Raw genomic sequence first — 22,694 nt, forward strand, 5'->3', positions numbered from 1 at the left:
TTAGAGAACAATTTCTGTAGGGTATATGCACAGGAAAAAGTCCGACTAACTAAAACTTCATGCACTGCTGAAAACTGAGTACCTTCAGGCTTTGAATCCTTTCAGAAAGAGGTGGATCCAGGGGTAAAAGTGTAATGAAGACGTTAATAGTATTCCCTTTGTTTGCTGAGCTGAATTTCCCTTTGATTTCTTCCTTCATGCACTATCATGTATATGTTTCTCCCATCATAAAAACTACACCTTACATTTATCACTATTTTACGTGCTCCTCTGAAAACTGCAGAGAAAGTAAATGCAGTGTTACACTCACTCACATTTCAGTGTATCCAGCATATGTGAATGGAGGACCCTGCTTGTGTTGCACCCAGCTCTAATCCACAGCCCCTATAGAGGCTATAGAGCACACTTCTAAAGCATTTAGCTATCCTCTTCTATGTTGTGTGACTGAGCATGATTGCTGTCGCCTGACTCCACTGAAAAGCTAATGGTTCTGGTGAGCCCAGGGACAACTTCCTGTGGTTTGATTCTTCTGCATTCCTTTTACAAATAAAATTAAGGTGCTGGTGACTCATTTTGACCCAGCATATTCTAGAAAAATTCTCACACTTCATTATTCTATCTGCTAGACTAGAAGGAAACATTTCAGTTAGGATTTTCTTGCCTCCTTTTCAGAGAGTTAGGGAAAGATTTTATAGGGTCCATTCTTGCTTCTTTCCAATTTAGGATATCTTTTTCATTTGATAGAGGGTTTTTAGTAGGTGCTGGAATGTAACCTAAAATTCATTGCAAGCTTGAAACCTGAAAATACAAATCTGGTTGCGTTCTTACTCATTTCTAGATGATTGAGTCCATTTTAACATTAATGCAATAGCTAGTAAAGCAGTTACCTTGTCAGTTAATAAGGACAGGGGAGAAAAACCTAGTTCTTTCCTTTCTTTTCTTTTTGGTAGGTTCATTTGCTTCTAAATTAAAATTGCCTGAAAAGTATGCTTAGTATTTTAGTGCATAAAGAGGTCCAGCTAAAATCACCATTAGTTTTCTTTCAGCTCTTTTAAAAGAAAAACTAAGAACATTTTGGTATTCAGCTTGGATTTCTCCTCAAATTTCTGTTATTTTCAGAGCCATCAATGTGAAATGCTCAAACTTTATTGAACAAAAGTATTTGAAGTCTTACTAGAATAATGAATAGATTTGTCTTTTCCACTGTTCTGTCAGGCAGAAAATGCTGTTTTATAGAATGACTGTTACTGATGTCCATAGTACACACTGAATGAAATAGCCTTAAGAAAGCTTTCACAAGAATATGTATTAATTGAATGCATTATTCTGTATGGTTTGATGGTTTGCCTCACTAATGCATTTAATGAAGGTACCCTGATTATTATACGAATCATGGCATTATCTCAGACTGCTGTAGCTCTCCAGGCTGTATTTGGATGTAGAATGACCTTGTCCCTGTGAGAGGAGGTTTCTTGCATTGACAGTGAAAAACTTCCCATTGCTCTTAGCAACACCTGCATCTTCATGATTAAAAATGATCATACTGTATTAGGAATCTTAGTTATTTAAGTTTTTGTATGATGTGGCATGACATGAATATCATGTTGTTTTCAAAGATACTTATAATGCCCCTGATGAAGCTGGTCCACAAGACTAAAGATTAATTAGTTGAAGACTGTTAACTAGTGCTTTGCCTGAACTTTCAAAAATCTCCACCTAGTGAAAATTTTCATTGCATAATTAATGCAAATGTAGGTCTTAAATTTATGACAGCATATGCCATACTGTTGGCACTTCATATTGAAACTATCCAGTCAGAATTCTATATAAAAGGTCATGGATATAGTATAGGTAGACATGAAGCTGTGTCTTAAAAGGTGCTACAGTTTCAGGGGGTTTTATTGCCTCTGAAATGGACTTGACAGTCTTGGTAGACAGCAAACCAAATTTGAGCCACCAGTGGGCCCCTGCAGGAAAGAAGGCTAACAGCTTCCTGGCCTGTGTTAACTGGAGTGCAGCCAATAGATGAAGGAGAAGATTATTCTCTTTTACTTGATACTCACTACAGCACATCTAGATTACTGCATCCAGTTTGGGGCCCTCCAAAACAAACCAAAAGTAAAAATATACGTATAGTTCTTCTGCATTATTCATATTCTTCTATACATCTAGAGTTATTTACCTGGAGATTTTTCTGCAGTTCATAATGCTAGTGTGTCTACATGCTTCTCTAATAATAATCTTTGTGACACTTCTGGGAGATGAAGATGGATTTATTGTCACATTTTGCAGCCCAGAAACAGAACTGCAAAACATTTTAATCAAAAGTTTCCATGGAATTGGGATTTCCATTCCATAACAATAAAGAACTGTTTTCTTCAGAGTTTGTAAATACATAACAGTACAATACATTATTGCTGCTGTAAGTGCTCACCATTTCATTAAATTATCAGGATATCAGGGAAAAAGATATTAAGGAACATTCATGTGGTAACCAATTATTAAGTCTGTTTGCTGTGACCTAGCATGTGACAACTCCTTCACATAAGCAGGAAGACCTGCAACATTTAGCTCATTTACCCTTGAAAAAGCTCTTGTTCTTTCTGCATTTTATGACACATTCGCAAATTTCAAAACAACTGAGAGAGGAATCCTACAGAAAGTAGCCTTATGTCTTGCGTAATCCTGATTCACCTCTCCAGCAAGTCCACTCTGTAACCTAACTGAGATACAGTTCCTGTGAGAATGTAATATTCAAATACATAACCACATATTGTATCACATTACAAGAGCAGAGTGGAATCAAATATAAGTTCTGTTTATCACACTAACTCTGACATACTGTAACCGTTAAAAGGTTGACTTTGAAAACACAATATGGACATTTTAATGCTTTTATGTATGTAAATTTCCTGTCTAGGAAAATAATCCTGTTTACAAGCAGAAACTCCATCATGTGATATTCTAACAGGATTAATCAAGAGGATTAGAATCTTTAGATCCACCACATAATCCTCTCCAATTCGAGCCGATACTTAAATCTCGAAACTGAAAGACGGTTGGGCAAATGGAACACTAGAGGTGGAGATGTTGCATAGAGTTCAGACCAACGGAAAACAGAGTGCTGACATCACAGTAAAATACATCTGAGAAAACAGCATATCATGCTTAAATAATATAACAATGCAGAAGTATTTGTTTAGTAATGACTTTCTATTTTGAGTATTGAAAAATAAGTTCTGTAAGGAACTTCTGTAAGGAGGTATAGTATTTGTTAATTACTGTGTGATTAACAACACATAATGTACCACACTAATATATGTGTGTGTGCGTAAAGACATACACAAAACTATGTCACAATCCTTATTCACAGAGAGACATCCTCTGTTTTGCTAGAGCAGTTGGAGTTGCTAGTAGTCAGCTGGCATAAGGGGAGTAAAAAGTTCCATGTTAAGTAGGAGACTAAGAATGATAAGAATATTTGACACTAAAATCATATTACACTAATTGGGTAAAAGAAATAATACATTTTATCAGAGTATACTTAAAACTATATTTATATAATGATCAAAATCTCTTGCATTGAAATCTTAGAATTCAGCATGTATCATTAACAAGTGTATGCCATCTAGTGGGCATCAGAAAAGTTTCCTCCCTATTCGGGATTTGCCGTGTACTCACTCTTTTCATTTGCAAAGTACAAGTAGCTAGGGAGATGAGGATCTGCAGTTGAAATTATCAGTGTCCCGATGCCAAAACAATACCTCTGAAGTCGTCTTTTCTGGAGTTCAGGTTATTTATGATGACCCTCTGTGCAAAGGTAAACTTACCCTTAACATAGCTCTAATCTCATGAAATAGGAAACTGCACACAAATACAACTCTGCTGTTACCTCATTCTTCTGTATAACCTTTGTTAGGAAAGCCTGTTACTGTACACATTTGTATTAATAATGTATATAAGAAAATCAGCGTGCCCAAACGAAGCTGGAATTAGAAGGGACTATTTAAAGAGTTAAGACTACCCAAGGAACAACTTTATTATTGCCTACTTCCAATCAAAGAAAAACTGCCATTGATATTCCCTAGAACTTTCCATATTGCTTCTGTTAAACTCAGATTGAATGAAGATTATAATTACTGATTAAAAAGATGTTGTATCAAATTTAGGAAACATTCTTTTATTTAAGTTTAGTCTAGAGATCTTAGTCTTATGAATAAGTAAAGAGAGTTTGAGTGCTGTATTTTAAGTGTTGTCTCCATTTGAATGCAATACCAGTTGAATACTGGCTGGTTATTCATCTTTATATTCCTTCTCTTCCTCATTCATTAACGTCAAATAAAATTTGGATAATTTCATTTATATCTTCAGAATCAAAGTTACAGTACAGATATGAGACAGTTATAACACATAAGTTGGCAGCCCTCTATATTTCTTTGAGTAGGACACAAATCACAGTCATCTAAATATTTGAGAAGACGTGGAGGGATCAAACTCTTATTCCTTTAGAGATCTTTGGAATACAACTAATATGTACTTAAATATACTCGATAAGATTTACAAATTCACCCAAGAAGTTTTTAGATGTATAACATCACTGCTTATTAAAAGCATTTACATTTCTAAGTCATTCAAGGGGTTTTGAAATTTTTACAAAGTACCAGTTAGGCTCGCAAATGTAGATGCAATCACATCAGTAGGAATCAATCTATAAGTTTATCCAGCAAGAGATTCAGGCTGAGGATTCAAAATACCTATGAAACCTGTAACATGCTGAAGAACTGTAGAGCAGGTCAGTTTTGTGTATTTGTAGACAAACTGTTTGAAATAAAATGTATTTTTTTATTCTTTGTGCTTATTTTATAGTGCCTTCAAAGCATGCCACCCCAAAATAAAAAGCTTCTACTTTGCAACAGACTGCCTTGAAGAAATGAATAGGTAAGTTATGTATTCTTTATCATGGTACTCCAATAATTGAAAATAATATCTTATGTCACATAGAAATGGACTCTTGGAGCATGATGTAATGCTGATTGATAGTGTTCTCAGCACAGTCCACTTAGTCGCCCCTTAATTTTTGTATATGTAGCATTACATTGTGTGGCTCATTTTATGTTCACTGAAATTTTCTGTAATGCCACATGGCATAATTCTGCAAAAGTGTGTTAGGAAAGTTAGTTGTGTTGGTCTCATCTACATTCATTAGAATTTTTGGGTTTTAATGGCCATAAAGTTTACCACACTTCTAATTTTTTGTTGATCAAGGCTAGGAAGATTAATGGGGGATAAGAGTTTCTGGTATATAAAAGCAATGCTGTCATGATTTAACCCCAGACAGTAACTAGGACCACGCAGCCTCTTGCTCGCTCCCCCCAGCTGGGATGGGGGAGAGAATCAGAACAGTAAACGTGAGAAAGAACTCATGGGTTGAGATAAAGACAGTTTAATAAGTAAAGCAAAAGCCGTGCACTCAAGCAAAGCAAAACAAGGAATTCATTCACAACTTCCCATTGTCAGGCAGGTGTTCAGCCATCTCCAGGAAAGCAGGGATCCATCACCTTTAATGATTACTTGGGAAGACAAATGCCATAACTGCAAGCATCCCCCCTTCCTCCTTCTTCCCCCAGCTTTATATACTGAGCATGACATCATTTAGCATGGAATATCCCTTTGGTCAGTTGGGGTCAGGTGTCCCAGCTGTGTTCCCTCTCAACTTCTTGTGCACCCCCAGCCTGTTCGCTGGGGGAGAAAAGACTGTGCTGGAGCAGAAAATGCCTTGACTGCTTAGCAACAACCAAAAACATTAGTGTTTTACCAATGCTATTTTCATCCCAAATCCAAAACAGCACTATACCAGCTGCTAATAAGAAAGTCAACCCTATCTCAGCTGAAGCCATGACAAACGCGTACATACGAAAGCTCATACTTAACAGTATACCCACATGATGGGATGAGATAGTTTTAACTTAGCCTAGCTGCTAATCCACAGTAATGTCACATGGCCTAAAGCCAGAGAACAGCAATCTGAAGTAATTTTTTTAACAGGAATGGGACAAAACTAATGACATGCATTTATTTTTCATGCCAGAATTTAAAAAAAAAAAATCAAAACAAAAAGAGACCAATCAAAACAAACAAAAACCCCACCAAAAGAACCCAACCCCCAACAACAACAAAAAAATCCAGTGATAATTCATTTTATTCACTGCATCACTGTCCTAACAAGGAACAGAGACTAGCAAAGTTCAGTTGTTGGCATTGCTGTGTGTTTTTAAATGTCCTTGGATGTGCTGGGAGGGCATTCAAAACTTGACTGGACAATGCCCTGAACAGCCTGATCCAACATTAAAGTTGGCCCTCCTGTGGGTGGAGTGTGGGAACAGACGACCTCCTGAGATCTCTTCTAACCTAAATTACTCTGTGCTTCTATTTTGTGATTCATTGATGAAGGCAGAGGTTAGGTAAAGGTGGGGAGGTACCTTTGATCCTCAAAGGCAGAGTCAAATGTTCTACCTCCTCCTGTTAGTTCAGTAATTTGTTTATTCCCAGCTGAGGTAAAAAGCAAGGACACATGGGACAATGTTACCATACTTTGAAGTCTTAAATCTGTCCTGGCATAGACTGCTAAAACTTTGAGATTTAGTTAGTTCTTTCTGTTCACAGACTTAGAATGACACAACTACCTCAGGATACAGCTGGACTTTTTCGTTTGGCATACTAATGTCTAAAAATTATTTTTAAATTGAACATTTATGTTCTCTGGCTTACATGGCCCTTCAAGAAATAGTGTATTGATGTCTAAGACTGGCTGTATTGAAGCATTTCAGGCCAGTTCATCATCCACGGATGATAATGATGATGATGAGGTTCAGTTCTCGGGAGCACCTCGGTGTGGCTAGCTGTCATTTTCAGGATATAAATTTGCTGAAAAATATTTTTTCCAGTGTTAACAATGTTCCATTGTTCAGTAATGTAACATGGCTGAGCTCTGTTTGGTCCAAAATTGACGTGAGGATCTTTTACTATGTTTAACTATGCATGGTTTCTCCCTTGATTTTAGCTACTTCGATAGCTATGATTTGTTGAAGGGTCATTGATCATATCTTCTGTTATACCGTAAAATGTTCTGACTCAAGGAAAACCAGGAAGTCTTGACATACATTCAATAAACTGCTTTTACAATATTCATTGATTTTTCTTCACTGGGGAGCCAACGAAGCTGTCTTTATGACAGTTTACAGCCTTCATGGAGAGTAACAGTTGGAAAGTTGCCAGGATGTATTTTCGTATCATACAGCCATGTTAGTTTGGAATTTGAGAGCCTTTTTCCTGACATTATGGGTCTGCTTCCCATAAGAAAAGACAAAGGGTAAACCTCCTCTTGAAGTATTTTTTGCAGTATTTTTCCTTCTGAAATGCTGTTCCTGTAGAGTAATTGTAATTCACTCCCCAGCGCAAATGATAGATTACTATGCTACCTCCATAAAATCCCTGGGCATCCCCTGCAGCCTTTACATGCTTTCTGGAATTCCTTCTCCCAGACATCCTGTGTGAAACCTGAAATGAGTAAGAAAGATTCATAGATGAAAAATGTACTTAAAATACTAATTTCACAAATCTCTGTCTTCCAGCAAATTGCTAAGCGTGTAATCTGAGGAAATAGGGCAAATAGACTGCATGGTATCTCACACTCCTGCTGTCACCACAAAAATTTAACTGGATTTTCTATGCTGACAGAAGGGTAGAGAAGGCTATGCTGAAAAGTAAAGGAGTTCTGATATGGAGAGGAACATAACATTTCTTTATTCACTATGTGGGGAACGTGTACCTTTTCTTCAACCGCGTTTACCACCAGCTTTTGTTTTAACAGCTGTTTTTTCAGTTTCTTGCTTCAGATTCACTGTTTAATATTTTTTTTCCACTCCAGAATATTTTGATCTGCTTTTAATACCGCGTTGCTGTTGAAAGAATTCTTTACCAATGTGTAGTAATTGATTTGTATGTAGCAGGTAGAGTTACTCTGTTGTAGCTGAATTTTGCCTGCTGTGTTGCATGGCGCAGACTTCGGTTTGAAAAATTGATGCTCATGCTGTTTTGTCAGGTCTTACATGAGCATAGTTGTGTTCTTAGAAATGAATTAATAATGAAATTGATGAGCTCATCTTTCGCTTGCCACAGTCACAGGATACTCCAAGCTTGTTAAAGGCCTTATTTCCCAGAAGTGCTTCATCTATTACCATACCATGAATAACCTGTTTATGGCTCTAATATTCCTAAGGAAATTAGCATTGAATTTAATATTCAGTTGTTTTACAACATCTACTTTATTTAAAACTTTCATGTGACTGAAGTATGCAGAGCAGTGCATTTACAATCTCCTCATGGACTCCAAATACTAAATTAAAAAAAGTTCCTATTTTAGGCTGAGTAATTTGATCACATTTGATTTGAATAACTCGGTTAACTTTGCAATTTTAATAACTCCCATAAATCTCTTGCATTCATTCAAAACATATAACAAATATCTGCTACCCGCTGAAACAGAATGATGATAGGTTTTGTAGGGGTCATTTCCAATATTTTCCAAGTAAATACCTGAAATATTCTAACGCAATATTTCTCTTAAAAAGAAACTGTTCAAAAATTGAAGTATTCTGAATTAAATCTCTGTTAATTATAAGCAAATTTCAGGGTGCCTATCCTCTGTATTTTTACATATGGAATATAATGAAGCAAGTTACTCAAGGTTTTCATTAAACCACCCTGTTGATTGCTGAAGTTCATTCAGCTCTCTTCCTTAAATTTGGGGCACGTTTCTCTCCTTGACAGATCTTGGCCAACTCAGATGGCGGGCCAGTATTAATGCATCTTTTACAGTTTTAATTTTCTTTCAATCTTCACTCACAAATAAGCTAACTCCTAGGAAAACATCTTGGCAGCTAAAAATTTCAGACATTAGCCCCTGTTAGACATTGTCTCTCTTAAACAAGAGCTCCTGGAGAAGTGAGCAGGAGAGTAATCATGTCAGATCTGTCTGTACTAATTTAACAGTTCTTTAAGAAATAGAGTCGAGTAAGTTATTAAAGAGCTCTTACTCCCTAGTCCCTTACCAGCTGAAAAGCAAGGAGATAATTCTGCAGAATATGAAAGGTACTTTTCAAATAGAAATCCCTGAAATGGAGCTTCCCAATGGTGTGGTAAGTAAACAAACAGCAGGTTTTCCCCTTCTTCCTTTATGTTCCTATACATTTATTTCAAATCCAGGAAAAATAGTCTGTGCCCCAGGCCACCTCAGTCCTCTAATTTATTGGTCTCACATAAAAGCTCATAAGTTGCAGCACAAGTAAAACAATTTTCTGATCAGAATTAGCTGCAGGACCCAGAGACTGGATGAAACTATGACGTATATGGGAGTGAACAGTGCAATAGTAGAGCTACAGTGCTCTGTCTGGGGAAAATACTACACCAGGAAGTACTATTACGGAGCTATAAGTCTTCAAAATCTCCTTTTTTTGGCTAGCCACCTAACTCCTCCTTTCTACAATTTATGGACTACTTGCCATAGACTTGTGAGCTACCATTTCCCTCTTAATAAGTTTTAAGAGCCATAGGCTTACAGCATTACACTAGAGGAGTTCAAAGCAGTTTGCAGTACACAATTGCAATTATCCAATATGCAATCCAAATTAACATTCAGGTGTGAATTTATCCCTAATGCACAGGAGTTAAGATTTGCATTGGCTTCCTGTACTAGTTTAAATTACAAAATTAACTTAATCAAATGCTGCTGTAAATAATACCATTGGGAATTGGTATAGTTCTTCTGGGACTCAAACAGTTCAACTGCATTTAACATAGCAGATTTTGTAATTACAGTACTGTACCTCCCAGTGATGAATGCACATGCATTACAGCCACATATTGTGGTGTTATACTGGAGATAGTAAGTTAACACTGCAAAATCTGAAGATTTTATTAATAGAAATAAGTAATATACATAATTAAATACGTTGGGCATTTAACGGTATTGTTTGGCCTATTTGATCTGATTTCTTTAAGAGTATGTGGAAGTAGAATTACATAATTTCACAACAAATCATCCATTTCTTAAAAAAAATTCCCCTCTAAAACCCGAAAAACCCCACCCATACCTTTTCAGGCCGTACTAAATTCAGTTCTCTTGCTCATAATGTTTCCTTTCTCCAAAGCTTTCTTTTGGGCCAATCATTGGGTGAAAGCTAAGGTAAATGCTTGAATAACTGAGTAAAATTACAGCATGCATTAAATGTTAAGAAATCCTGGCTTGGATTCACTTTAACAGCTTTTTATTCTTTACCTGTAGTTTTGTAAAAACGGTAGAAAGACTGGAGAATACTACGTGGTTGCACATGCTGAAGCATATATAATGTCACAGTCAGTATAGGAAGTGGTAGATGCATGCAGCAGCTAGTACCTGGCTGTAAGTGGATGCCCAGAAAATTTGGTGAGTTATCCAGAGTAGTACGATAAATCCAACAGGACAAGGTTTTACAGTGGGGTGAGATCCGGTAGCCACATTTGACTAATGAAGAAAATATCTTATTGTCATCTTAACAGACTCCTTTAAGTATGAGCTTGAAACTCCAAGCTGGACACAACAATGATTATTACTTTTTGATATGCCTAAGCAATGTTAGTGCTGCCACAAACGTGTTTGTAAATGGCTTTGAAAATTGACAAGAGCAGTTCCGGTGGAGTGAGGTTTTGTTACGGTTTTGGTAGATTTCCTTAAGGCTTATTCTTGGGTTTATTATAGTCTCTCATAAAGTTATTGTGTGCATATTCTCTGTGATACACAACTATATTTCTACAGTAAGATGCTATTTCATTTGTTACCAGAAGGGTAATATATTTGCTACAGAAGTAGTGACCTTTTCTGTCTATCATCCATGGTGGAAAAAAAAAACCCAAAAACGCCAAACCAGACTTCTGACTACAAATGCATAGTTGTGCATTTGGTTGAGAGGGGGAAGTAAAAAAAAAAAAAAAAAAAAAATTCCCATTAAGCGCATGAAGTAGATGCACATGCAAAGAGCATAAATTGCTATGGTTCATTTGTCAACTCTTAGGCTGTCTAGGGCTTTTTTCATATTTTTTTAGCCTGACAAATCTAAGAAGACAATGCATGAAACCAGATCAACAGAGTCATGTCAAATTATCAAATCAGAGAGTACTTACAGTTTATCCCATGAATGATTTTACTTAACAAATTCCAGCAACTGTGACAAATAAAATAGCAGAAATACAGGCTGCTGAGAGCTGATATATTTGGAGAGATGAGCTCGTTGAGAAGACTCTGCTCAGCATTATATTTCACTGTGAGACATCAGTTGCATTTTTGGGCTGCTTTTGTGTTGAGAAAAATAGAGGCATCATTTTAGCCATATTTATTACAGGAAACTTTATTCTGTTAAATTAATATATTATCTGTACAGTCTTAGAAAATAGTGAAAATAATGTACCTTAGGAACGAACACTGGAAACATTGGGTTTTTAGGTGTGCAGTAAGAAAGAAGCAAGCATAAGAAGTACAAAATCCATTTTAAAATATAGTTCTGTGTTGCAAAGAATTTTACAGTGAATTCTGGAATCCCATTATCCCACTGATATGAAAAAAATATAATACAAGTTTTTAATCAGAAATTAAATATAAATTGCACTGAATAAATGCTATGTATGAAATAAATGGCTCAAGGGAATCTGTATTTTAATAGACTTAAATATAACTTAAGTAAAATTTAACTTCCACTTCCTTTCTGTTTTTTCCTTTTAAACTATAACATATATAAACAATATATAAACATTTATAAACAATATATAAATATATAAACAAATAATCTGAAGTGTAGATGCAATCTCAAAAGCAAAGATAGATATATTCCTGCTCTGAAACACTTATAATGCAAACCTGAGATGACATACAAGTGCAGCTATTAATCGATGAAAAGATGCAAGAAAGACAGGGAATATGTAACTATTTATTTATTCTATCTTTTAATGCCTTGGTATTTCATTGGTTTCATCTTTAAGGGAACATTTAACAGAAAGAAATAGTGAAAGTGGATAGACTTTTTCTTGAACGTATAACTTTTCAGTATATATCCATTATTTACTTTTTCACCTAAGTTAAATAATTTCTTCTATATACCAACCATCTTGACTGCACAAAAAGTGTATCCAGCGTAAAGGATATTAGCAAATAAAACTTATTTGAACCACAGAAACTAAGTACTTCCTGACCTGTTCTCTAAGGATTTATGGAACAGTTTTAACTATAACCCGAAAAATAACAGCCTTGCATCTATTTTTTAAGGAAAATGGTTACCCTCTTGCCTTTGTTTTTTACTCTCCTACACTAAACATAATAGTTTTCTCAAATTTATTATAACTGAGACTGTCCAAGTTGGTTTGGGTTTTTTACTTGTGCTATTTTACTCTGGACTGTAGAAAGGAATAGCCAAGTGGCTCTAGTGCGATGCCACTATGAAAACTACTGTTGCCGTCAATCCCAGAACCACACACTGGCCTTGGACTACTGCCTCATCACTGTACTCGGCAGGAGTAAATTATAACAGTCAGTAAACAGAAACTTACTGCATTTGTACAATGAGTGATGGCGTATTCTTGTTTTTAATATAGTGTGTTAGGAGAGTGAAGCTTTATGAAATTGTTGCCCTGGTTGTTTGGTCCACTTTAACATTTTCCAGTGTTTTTATTAAATGTTCACTAAGAGAATGTGCTCCTGACAATTCAGGGCATTTCAAGCATGACTCACTCTTCAGTATCAAGTTTTGATTATTGTCACAGCTACTTAATTCATCACTGCCCTCGGTGCCTTTGTAATCATCGCTTTCCAGGCCTGAGGGTAGAATCAGACTCTCAGAAGAGGCCCTGGCCTGTAATCCCCTGGTACTAACCAGAATTATCTCAGTAAATTTAACTTAACTTCCTACCATGCAGCTCTATTTTATCCCAAAGCAATGGCAACAGTGCCTGTTTGTAATCAACAGAATTAATTAAAGCCAAGTCTGATTTATTTAGTATTTAAACCACTGAGACAAAGTACAAAACTTACGTATTTAGATGGCTTTACTTGAGGCTCATCTTTCCCTGCATTTGGTTCACTAAGGTACAGACAATAAAAAATAATAAATACACTTCTTGGTCCCTTGTAAGTTGTTACAGTGTACCTCAGTAAGACAGACATTGTATCTCATGGAGATGTTGTACAATATTGAGGGTAAAGAGTTGTAGAAAAGTATCCCTGGGATATTTAGTATGGCTTCATGTCATCACAACTCATTTCTATGTAGAATGCGAACCCTGTGGTTCATTGAGTGGCCTAGACTCAAACTTAGTGAAACATGCTGTTTAAGTTGTTTAATTATCAAAAGAAAAGAGTTGTTGAAATTATCAAAGAAAAAGGGCAGTTTTTTTCGGGGGAAGAGGAGTCTAACTTTCTGCCTCAGGGGGCCAAGATATAGAGAGATGTACGTGTAGGATTGCTATACATGTGCCTGCCAGAATATCTCATGTCTCTTGCAACCACATGAAATTCAAAGAGCTATTAGGGGTACAGCTATATAAACCAAATTAGACAAACGATCTCCTGGGGTTTTTTTCACTGTAGCTGCTTGTCAGGTGTAGCGTGTAGTCTTGCATTGCATGACTGTCAATTAAACGTGCAGTCATCTATCCCTTAGAGAGTCCAATTCTGACACATAGTCCCATTGCCTTCCTGAAACCTGACATTTGCCTACAAGGCATTCAATGCAGAGTTCAGAACCAAATGGTTGAGTTTCCAAACTTTCCACAAAGAACTTTTTATAACCTTGACTGCCTGCTTTCTTAAAAATGAAAGTGGTTTGCTCATCAAGTAAAATCATCAAGTTTACACAGTGTTCCTTTTGAACCGAGTTTGCATTTCCTTGAAAAAAAAAATTGTGAACTGTAAGAAAAGGATCTGTAATCTCAGCATTTCTGTAACTCCTGATTAACCTCAAAAACATTCACCCATGCCTTTGTTAAAAGCACAAAACCTAAAATTGATATTTTTTTTCTTTTATCAGAAGACATTTTAACATAATAACCCACAGAATGTCATCAGATAACCCTTTTTGTTGTCTTGACAAAGAGCTAATTCTAAATTGTGGTAAATGAGGTAAGAAAATACTTTTCACTACCGCTGGGTGGTTCTTGCCCTTTGGAAGAGAAAAATCTGAGCAGTCTTAGATAAGGAAGATTACCTTCTGCTAATATGAGGCCATATGAGTAAAGCTGATACTCTGTATATGCTAAGAATATGTGTGCTTTCTTGAAGGGTAATATTAACACTTTGACTGTTTCCTATATATGCTTCCAAGATTCGAAACCCTCAAATTAACAATGAGAAACAAGATAAATTTGGCAAGAAATTTAAGATACTAAAAATTTCCACGCACTGACCACCAAAATGGCTGAGTCTGTTTGAACTTTGAAAGTGGTAATGAGTCCTAATTCATCATTGGTGCTTAAGCGGAACCTTAGTTCAAACACTGAGGCATTCTGTTTAATTGCCAAAGGCATATGGTAAAGTCTGGCCCAAACTATTTTGCTCCAGTGCAAATGAGTTTAGAAATTCAGGAACAACTGTTGAAAAAATAGTGAAAACAAATGCTTAATAATGAGCAAGAGTATGATGTCACTTCAATTACTGCAATAAAGAGTATGCCTTTCAAGAGAAGCAAATGTCAAGTGATCAGCATGCTGTTTGTTGAATGAAATTATGCTGCTGAGCACTGCAGAAAAGCTTTTTTGTAATCTTGCTAATCCATTTGAAATTTACTTCCTTCATGATAAAGATGAGTTACTGACATGCTGATACAAACAACGTCTCTGTAAGCAGACCTAACCCTGCATTTGCTATTTGTGAAAAATAATCATAATTTCCATTTTCATTTCCAATTTTCTCACTTCTGTTTTAATACTGAAAGGCAAAACAATATTATTGTACAATTCTTTTTATTTTCATAGTTTTGCAAGTAAATTAAACCCAATAAAAATTCCCTGTGAGTAAGAAGTAAATGTTGTTGTCCCCTTTGGATACTTATGAAAGTCATAAGATATGTAGAATGATTTGCTGAAGGTCTTACAATGAGTCAGTGTTATATCCAATATTACAGATTAAGATCATTGCCCGAGCAACTGCAGAGCGTTGTTTCGACCGGGAGATCAATACATGCTGAACTGTGTGCTATTTTTAGTGGAGAGTTCACTCTTCCTTCATTTTCTGCCTCCTTGCTCTGTATACCATCTTCCATGTACTATGCTATTAGACCAATAATACATTCATATATGTCCTTAGAAGCTTTTTTTCTGTTCTAGTACAAGTGGGAAAGAATTACACTGAACAGTTTTCTTGGTTTAATCTGCAAAAAACTTGTCCTTATTATACAGTATATATTGTTTACTAATGGCTTTGAAAGATGTTTTTGTCATGATAAGATTAATCAACCAAGAAAATAATTATTAAAAAATTTTATGTTGCAACATTAAAAAAGAAAAAGAGTTGCTTCTAGAAAACACTTACGTGTAGTATACTAGGAAATTAATGACATCATAGTAAATAATTTAGTCACCAAGGAAGGCAATACTTAAGCATGGATCCCAGTCATTACAGATGTCTATTAATAGGGCGTTTTTCTTTGGTTGTATTTCCTTGTTGATGAAAATAATCTGATTCTTGATTTTCCATTTGCTGAACATTAAGAAGTGACTTTCCACTCTAAGCGTTAGTTTCCTTTTCCCCTGTCTTTCAATTATATATTTTATAAACATCCAGTAATCTTATATAAAGAAAACTCTAAAGGTATTTTCCCCAAAATAAACTATAATATTTCCCTAATAAAACAAAGAATCTTATTTTTGATCAAACTAATTAATTTCAGGACAAAGAAAGAAACCAGAATATCCAATGTGAAATGCAAATATTGAAGTACTCTCAATTTGCCAAGTCTTGGTTTAGAAACCAAAGATCTGTATTAAAAAAATCGAAGGAAAATAATGTTTGTGTTGCAGCTCAACAAACCCAAACACTTGTATCACCAGTATCATGAATTGAGCAGACTAGCAAATAACCAGTGGAATACTGTCATAGTCTGTTTCAGCTTTTTGAGCTTACAAATTTAATACAACTTATTTCCCAATACAGGTTGTCATTATCATAACCCTCTTTTATTCTATAGCATTTTGGCAATTCATGCAAGTTCTTGACATTAGTAGAAGTAGCGATCAGAATAAATGCAATAGGCTCCGTTACACAATGTCTCTGGAAACCATTCCACACAAATAGTTTGCAGGTGCAGCTTGGAGAGGCTTTGAGTCTGCTAAGGTGGAGACAGAGCTGGACAGTCTCTGTTCTACACAGACTATTCTAAAAATTTTGTTCAGTCATTGCTAAAGTTAGCATATTAGTATGCATGCTTCACATTTTCTTGATGACATAAGGAAGATTGATGTCATGATTCTTCAGTTTTCTAGGCAGCAGAATAAAATGCAATGAGTCTGACACTCCATGAGGGAAACGTGCTCCAGCAGATATGAACAGAAGTCCAGAAGTACATCTGCATTGTACATGAACTGGAACATCCTTCACTTAAAATTGTTAACCACTGAACACAGCTGAATCATGATTTCAACAGCTTGAACAGTGTTCAATTTTTGGACTAAGCATTGTCTCTGACTTTTCCAAATGTTAAGAATGTGTATGACCTCACGTTTTCACGAGATGTTCCTTTTAAGTATCCCTCTTCCTCATTTTTCACTGTTCTATTAGATGGATGAATCGTTTGGGTCTCGCAGCAATTGGTTACACCCCTGATGACAAGGAGATGCATCCAGATGAAGGTAATGCTTCAGAGATTATAATTAGAAGACAGAAGAGAGTACACATCTGTGCATTATTTGAACAAAGCTGGAGGTGTCATAAGTGACATCTTTGTTAACATATGTGCCATATCTTTTAAAATATCAATTTTCATAAGAATCCATGTCCTTGAAGAACTATATTTACTTGTGCCACCACCAAAGAAGATAAAATCGTCAGTAATAATTTTAAGAAATACTTAAAACAAGTGATAAAGAGAATGCAACGTTAAGGGTGAGGTATGATCTCCCAGATCAGAGCCATCAGGTCTGCTCATCACCCTAGAGCAAGTGAAGATGTCACAAATACAGGTCAATATGTGCTTTAGAAATGCTTCTGCATCTCCTGAGCTCCAGTGCCAGCCTTGCCTTTTTTACCATCACCCATGGTGAAACCTGTTATTCTAACCGAATTAAATTAAGTATTGAGGCTCAGCTCTACTTCGGCACCTAGAATGAAGTTGCACTTTAAAAGTCTGTGACCAGAAGCTGTTTTTTACGTACAGTGGGAGTTAGGTGCCTAACCTGCTTTCTATAACACTGCCCTGAAACGTTTGAAGGTTATTCCACAGATATGTGTGTCTGGGGTACCAGACATTTTCACAAATCTGTTCCTTAGTGACTGCCAAGACACCTAGGTGACTGTGAAATGTTTACCTTCGCATGCTAATGATATTTTTAAAATGTGGGACCTGCTTTCTTGTGGAAAAGCACAAGTGCAAACCTAGAATGTTTTGTTAGCAGATTACTGGAGTGAAAGTGACCAGGATGACATCGATGGCTCTTTAACCCTGAAGCAGGAAGGCTCTGCAACACTGTGTGACACCTATCATCGAACACCCTCAGTGAGTTATAAATATTGCACTTGACAGGAGGTCACCAAAAAATATATATGTGTGCCTTGATTTGCATTTTCCTTGTTTTGGAATATTCAATTACAGTAAAGGCAGAACAAAGACAGATCTCATTGTAAGAATGAAATTACTTCAGTTCCTCATGAGCTAAGGCCTGAATGTTCCCATAACAAGTCAATTACAAAGGAAGGAGAGGTAAATCCTTACAAAGATGTGGCACCAGACTGCAAATATGACACTTTTTGTAGGATTTGGGAGATCACACCTAATAATACGAACAGAATAGTCAAATGTTGACTTTACTTCAGAATATGAAAAGAATGTGGTGACTGGGATAGTCTGTATTGACTGAAACTTTTTCAAGTATGAATACTGGATGCTGGAGATTAAGGTCAGATCACATTCATGCAGTAATCGTGTTTTAGAACATTTTTTTTAAGAACATATCTTTAGAGGCAAGGGGTTTTTACAAAAATCATTGTCTACAATACCATAGTAGTGACAGTATTTTCTTTTAGTGTCATAAGATGTTAAGTAACTGATAAAAATACTTCTAATATATTGTATACAGATAGATTTTGATAACTGAGGAAGAAAAAAAAAACATTTTGTATATGAAGAGGCTGTAGGAGCAAATAAAAACATTTCTATTATACAGAACATAGACAGGCTGTGATAATTATTCTGTTTCTGAGCGCAGATAGGACTGTTCTCTATTTTTCTTTCAGATTTTTCTTCAGCGTGAATGACATGATCCTCACACAGCCAGAGCCAAAGAAAGAGTGACTGAGACAACAGCATCACATGGGTGAAGTTCAGACTGATTTTCACCCATGTGATGCTGTTTTATCAACTGGGATACAGGTTAAGCCCCTCCCTTTCTGTTTTTCCACTTTTTTTGCCTTTCTCTTTGTTTTTGAACTAAAATTATACACAGACCCAGAAGAATTAATGAAAATAATTTGAGAAGTTCAGCAGTCCCCAAAAATTCTAAAAGCTTCCTGGGTGCTGATGTCTTTTTTTTTTTTTCTGTTTGGCTGGATATTTATCCACTAAAACAAGAAAGGAAATCCAATTATGGTTTCTTTTGCGGACTTCCATGTCTTCACAGCACACTGCTGGACTGAGTATAAACTGGACAGGTCTTCAGGAAACCTGCACCAAGATTATACTGTTCTTTCCAGCAGGAGTTGCTCAGGGGCAGAGAACGTGCAAAATAAGAATAGGGAGTGGTAAAAACTTAATACTTGCATAAAAGATCTCACTGCTAGTTATGTTCTGTTCACTGAGGTTCATATTATGACATATAAAAACCACACACATCAGTCCATTTTATTAGTATACATCATATAATGTTCTACGCTATAGTCATTTTCTTGGGTCTGTTCAAAACTTTGTCTTATAGTCAGATGCTTTTGTATCTTTTCAGGTGAATTCTTCAAGTCCATTCCCTGAAGCCAAACACGGTCGACACTTTTCAAGTGAATCAACATATTCTCATTCTTCTGCTGAGGATTCTCGACAAGATGTAGCAGGAAGCACACACTCATCAGGATGCAGACCTCCCTACCGAGAAAGGCGCTCGTGGCAGGATCTGATAGAGACTCCGTTAACCAGTTCAGGGCTCCATTTTCTTCAGACTGTTCCTCCAGATACAGAGTACATGAGTGGCCGGTCTGGAATGTCACCGGATAAACGAAGACAAGCAACGCTACCAGTACAAAGACGTCATAATTATGAGCAGGATGGGCCTTTCCCTTTGGTGGAATGTCAAAGGGGACATAGCTCTTATAGCAGGCCACAGAAGCAACGTAGTCAAAGCCTTCCCCGAAACAGAGATGTCAGGGGTAAGGGATGTGTACAGTCCATAGAAGGAACAGATGACAAGCTAGAAGAGAAAGTTCCCATTAGAAGGCATAATAGTTTCTGTGTAGAAGGTAAGCTTTTGGAGATGTTCTGGTCCTCTTTACTGCCACTGAAAGCCAGAGAAATATTGCCATTATTCTCAGCAAGGTTTTTGTGGTTGAACTGTTATGTGTTGGCAAATTCATCAGTCACTACATAGGAGTTTGCACTTAAAATGCTTGGATGTAGTGCAAAGAAGATAGCTTTGGGACTGATCAAAATGTTCTCGTTTTATCAAAACAAAAATTGGAAGACTGTGTTATAGGGTTATTTTATACATAAATTTGCAGTATTGCTTGCTGATTTTAGAGACTTCATCTGAATGGTCAAAATTGTTGTTAGGCTTCTTTATCTATTTTCTTTCAGAAAACGTAAAAGAAATCGGAGAAAATACAGATGGTCTGCAAGAGCTATACAAATCTCTGGAACAAGCTAGTTTGTCAGCCTTTGGAGAGCAGCGTCCTTCCACCAAGCAGGAGTTCCGCAGGTCTTTTGTGAAGCGATGTAATGATCCAGTTATCAATGAAAAGCTTCACCACATCAGAGTTCTCAAGAGCACTTTAAAAGTAAGGCTTTATCATTAATTTTGTGCATAAGCCATATAAACTAGTAAAAGTATAATCTCTTAATGTTTTCCATGGATGAGGCTTTCTTTGAGCTTTAGAACTAAGTTCCAAAGAACTAAAAATACTTGAAAGCAAACATGTTCCAGATTAAGGAAAAAAAATATATTATTTGGTATTCTTTATAGGCAAGTTGTAGAAAGTGCCAAGGACTGGGTTGTCAAACAGTTTAAGCTGTAATAGTTCCCGAATATAGGTAAAAGATTCAATTGTCCATAGCAGTTTCTCTAGCACTTTGCATTAAAATGAAAGAAGAAATAAAGTGCCGAAATACAAAATATGGCATACGTTTCACCTTGACATGTACTGTGTCTTTCTGGCATTTGTTAGGCAAAGGAAGGGGACCTCACAGTTATCAACAGCCTTCTGGATGATCCCAACTTAACATCAAAGAAGTTTAAGGATTGGAAACTAAAGAACTATGAGTTTTTCCTGGACATTTGTGAGTACAGTGCTGCTGTGAAATCTCAAAATGGAGCCTCTGAACTTGCAACCTCAGCACCAATGCTGACGCATACACACTCGTTCATTGAAACTCATGTGTGACAGGACTCATATCCTGAATAATTGCTGGGTGCCATGAAAAATCGAATAAGACAAATACTGTAATATTTATTGATAATGTACTCAGCAGTACTGTAAATAAGTTGGATAAGAGAATAGTACCACAGGATGCCTACTACATTGCATGATAAGACAATAATATTCTTTATGAATTTTTTTTGTTTGCTGTTATCAACCGATATCCGTATCAAGTTCTGCATTAGAAAGAAGCAGTGCAGAAGTGTAACTGAAAACAAATGCCAGTATATTTAAAGTACTGTACCAAAACTGAGCTTATAGTATGAGCTCCTACAATCATTTTATGTATTTAGATATATGTAAAGACATATCTATGTATATAAAATGTAACAAGGTAGTTGACATTTACTTTTAATATGCCCTAAAGTTCACATTTTTTCTTGAGAAAAATAGAAAACGAAAACATAAATACATTGGCCACTCTTAGAGATGAACTTTTGTTTTTGCAACATTTCCAGGTAGTGACCATCTTTGCAAATAAAAGGACAGATTTATCAAAATGTAAACTCAATCCCTATAGTGTGCCTTAAAATGTACACTGTACATCTAGCAAATAGATCCCAATCTGGCCCTATGGGCATACTGTACATGCCATTTAGATACTGTGTTTGTAACATACTGTGCCTGCCTTTAAAATGAATGAACATAAGCAAGCAGGTATGGCACAGGGGTTAAGATATGAGTAGAACAATGTTGGTTGTTCACTAATGCTGCAACTTAAACTGATTTTAATACAAATTGAAGTATTTCATGGTGAAAGAAAAACATCTGCGCTGAATATGGTACATACTGCAGGTTTTCATATTTTCTTCACTGTGAATTTAAGTGACATGACTGTGAGTCACAAAATTCAAAAAAGCTCTAATGCTTCAAGGATGAGAATTAAGTTGAAAAAAAATTCTAAACTAATCAATTAAAATCTGTAATAGACTGACATCTAGAGCTGAGTAAATTATTCAAAGTTATATAATGTCTGGCAATAATTTTTAACTGTTAGTAGTACATTAGCAAGTGGGTGAAGTTATTCAATACATCATTTGAAAATCAATCTGTATTGATTGGTTTGGGAAGACACACAAGTCACATAGTGTATTTCACTTCCTTGCCTGGATGGGAATGATTTCTAAGAATCAGATTTTGGAGAAAATACTTGTATTCTTGGAGAGGAAAAAAAAAAAAAAAAGATTGCTCTGAATTGTACTGAATATAAATTTCAAACACCCATTCATAATTTTCTTTGACTATGCTTGCTAGAATATTTCTAGAAAGCAGAACAAAGGGGATGTGAATACAGTTGATGTCATTTCACTTAAACACGGATATTCACTGGTAATTTTTTCACAAGACAAACCTAGTCATCTCTCATACACCAAGAACTGTAAAATTCATACAGTTCCATATAATATAGGAAAAAACGTTATCTCAATGAGGTCCTAGTATCAGGAAAAGATTTATTGATTCACAAAGCCAGAACTGGGTGAAGGTATGCTGTTTGTCTAGCTCAGGCTCTGCAAAACAGCTGTGGTGGGTTGGCCTTGACTGGCTGCCAGATGCCCACCAAGACGCACTCACTCCCCCTCCTCAGCAGGACAGGGGAGAAAATATGGTGGAAAAACTAGTTGCTTGAGATAAAGACAGGGAGATCACCTACCGATGACCACCATGGGCAAAACAAACTTGACTTGGGGAAAATTAATTTAATTTATTGCCAGTTAAAAATACAGTTGCATAGTGAGAAACAAAAGCAAAACTAAAAACACCCTTCCCCACCTCCTCCCTTCTTCCCAGG

General features: G+C 36.2%; 1 protein-coding gene across 1 annotated transcript in view; it reads left to right on the forward strand.

Moving 5' to 3' along the window:
• Window positions 1-21,492, forward strand: part of LOC104283573 (connector enhancer of kinase suppressor of ras 2-like) — a 210,549-nt gene extending 189,057 nt beyond the window's left edge. Inside the window, exons 18-23 of the mRNA XM_009881773.1 lie at window positions 4,867-4,938; window positions 16,853-16,923; window positions 17,683-17,786; window positions 19,225-19,732; window positions 20,067-20,266; window positions 20,654-21,492. Of these exons, the coding sequence (XP_009880075.1) occupies window positions 4,867-4,938; window positions 16,853-16,923; window positions 17,683-17,786; window positions 19,225-19,732; window positions 20,067-20,266; window positions 20,654-20,869 (1,171 nt within the window). The 3' untranslated portion in view covers window positions 20,870-21,492. The remainder of the gene's footprint in view (window positions 1-4,866; window positions 4,939-16,852; window positions 16,924-17,682; window positions 17,787-19,224; window positions 19,733-20,066; window positions 20,267-20,653) is intronic.
• Window positions 21,493-22,694: the final 1,202 nt, after the last annotated feature.

The sequence above is a fragment of the Charadrius vociferus genome, unplaced genomic scaffold (genome assembly GCF_000708025.1).
Source record: "Charadrius vociferus isolate BGI_N301 unplaced genomic scaffold, ASM70802v2 scaffold472, whole genome shotgun sequence".
Taxonomy (NCBI): domain Eukaryota; kingdom Metazoa; phylum Chordata; class Aves; order Charadriiformes; family Charadriidae; genus Charadrius; species Charadrius vociferus.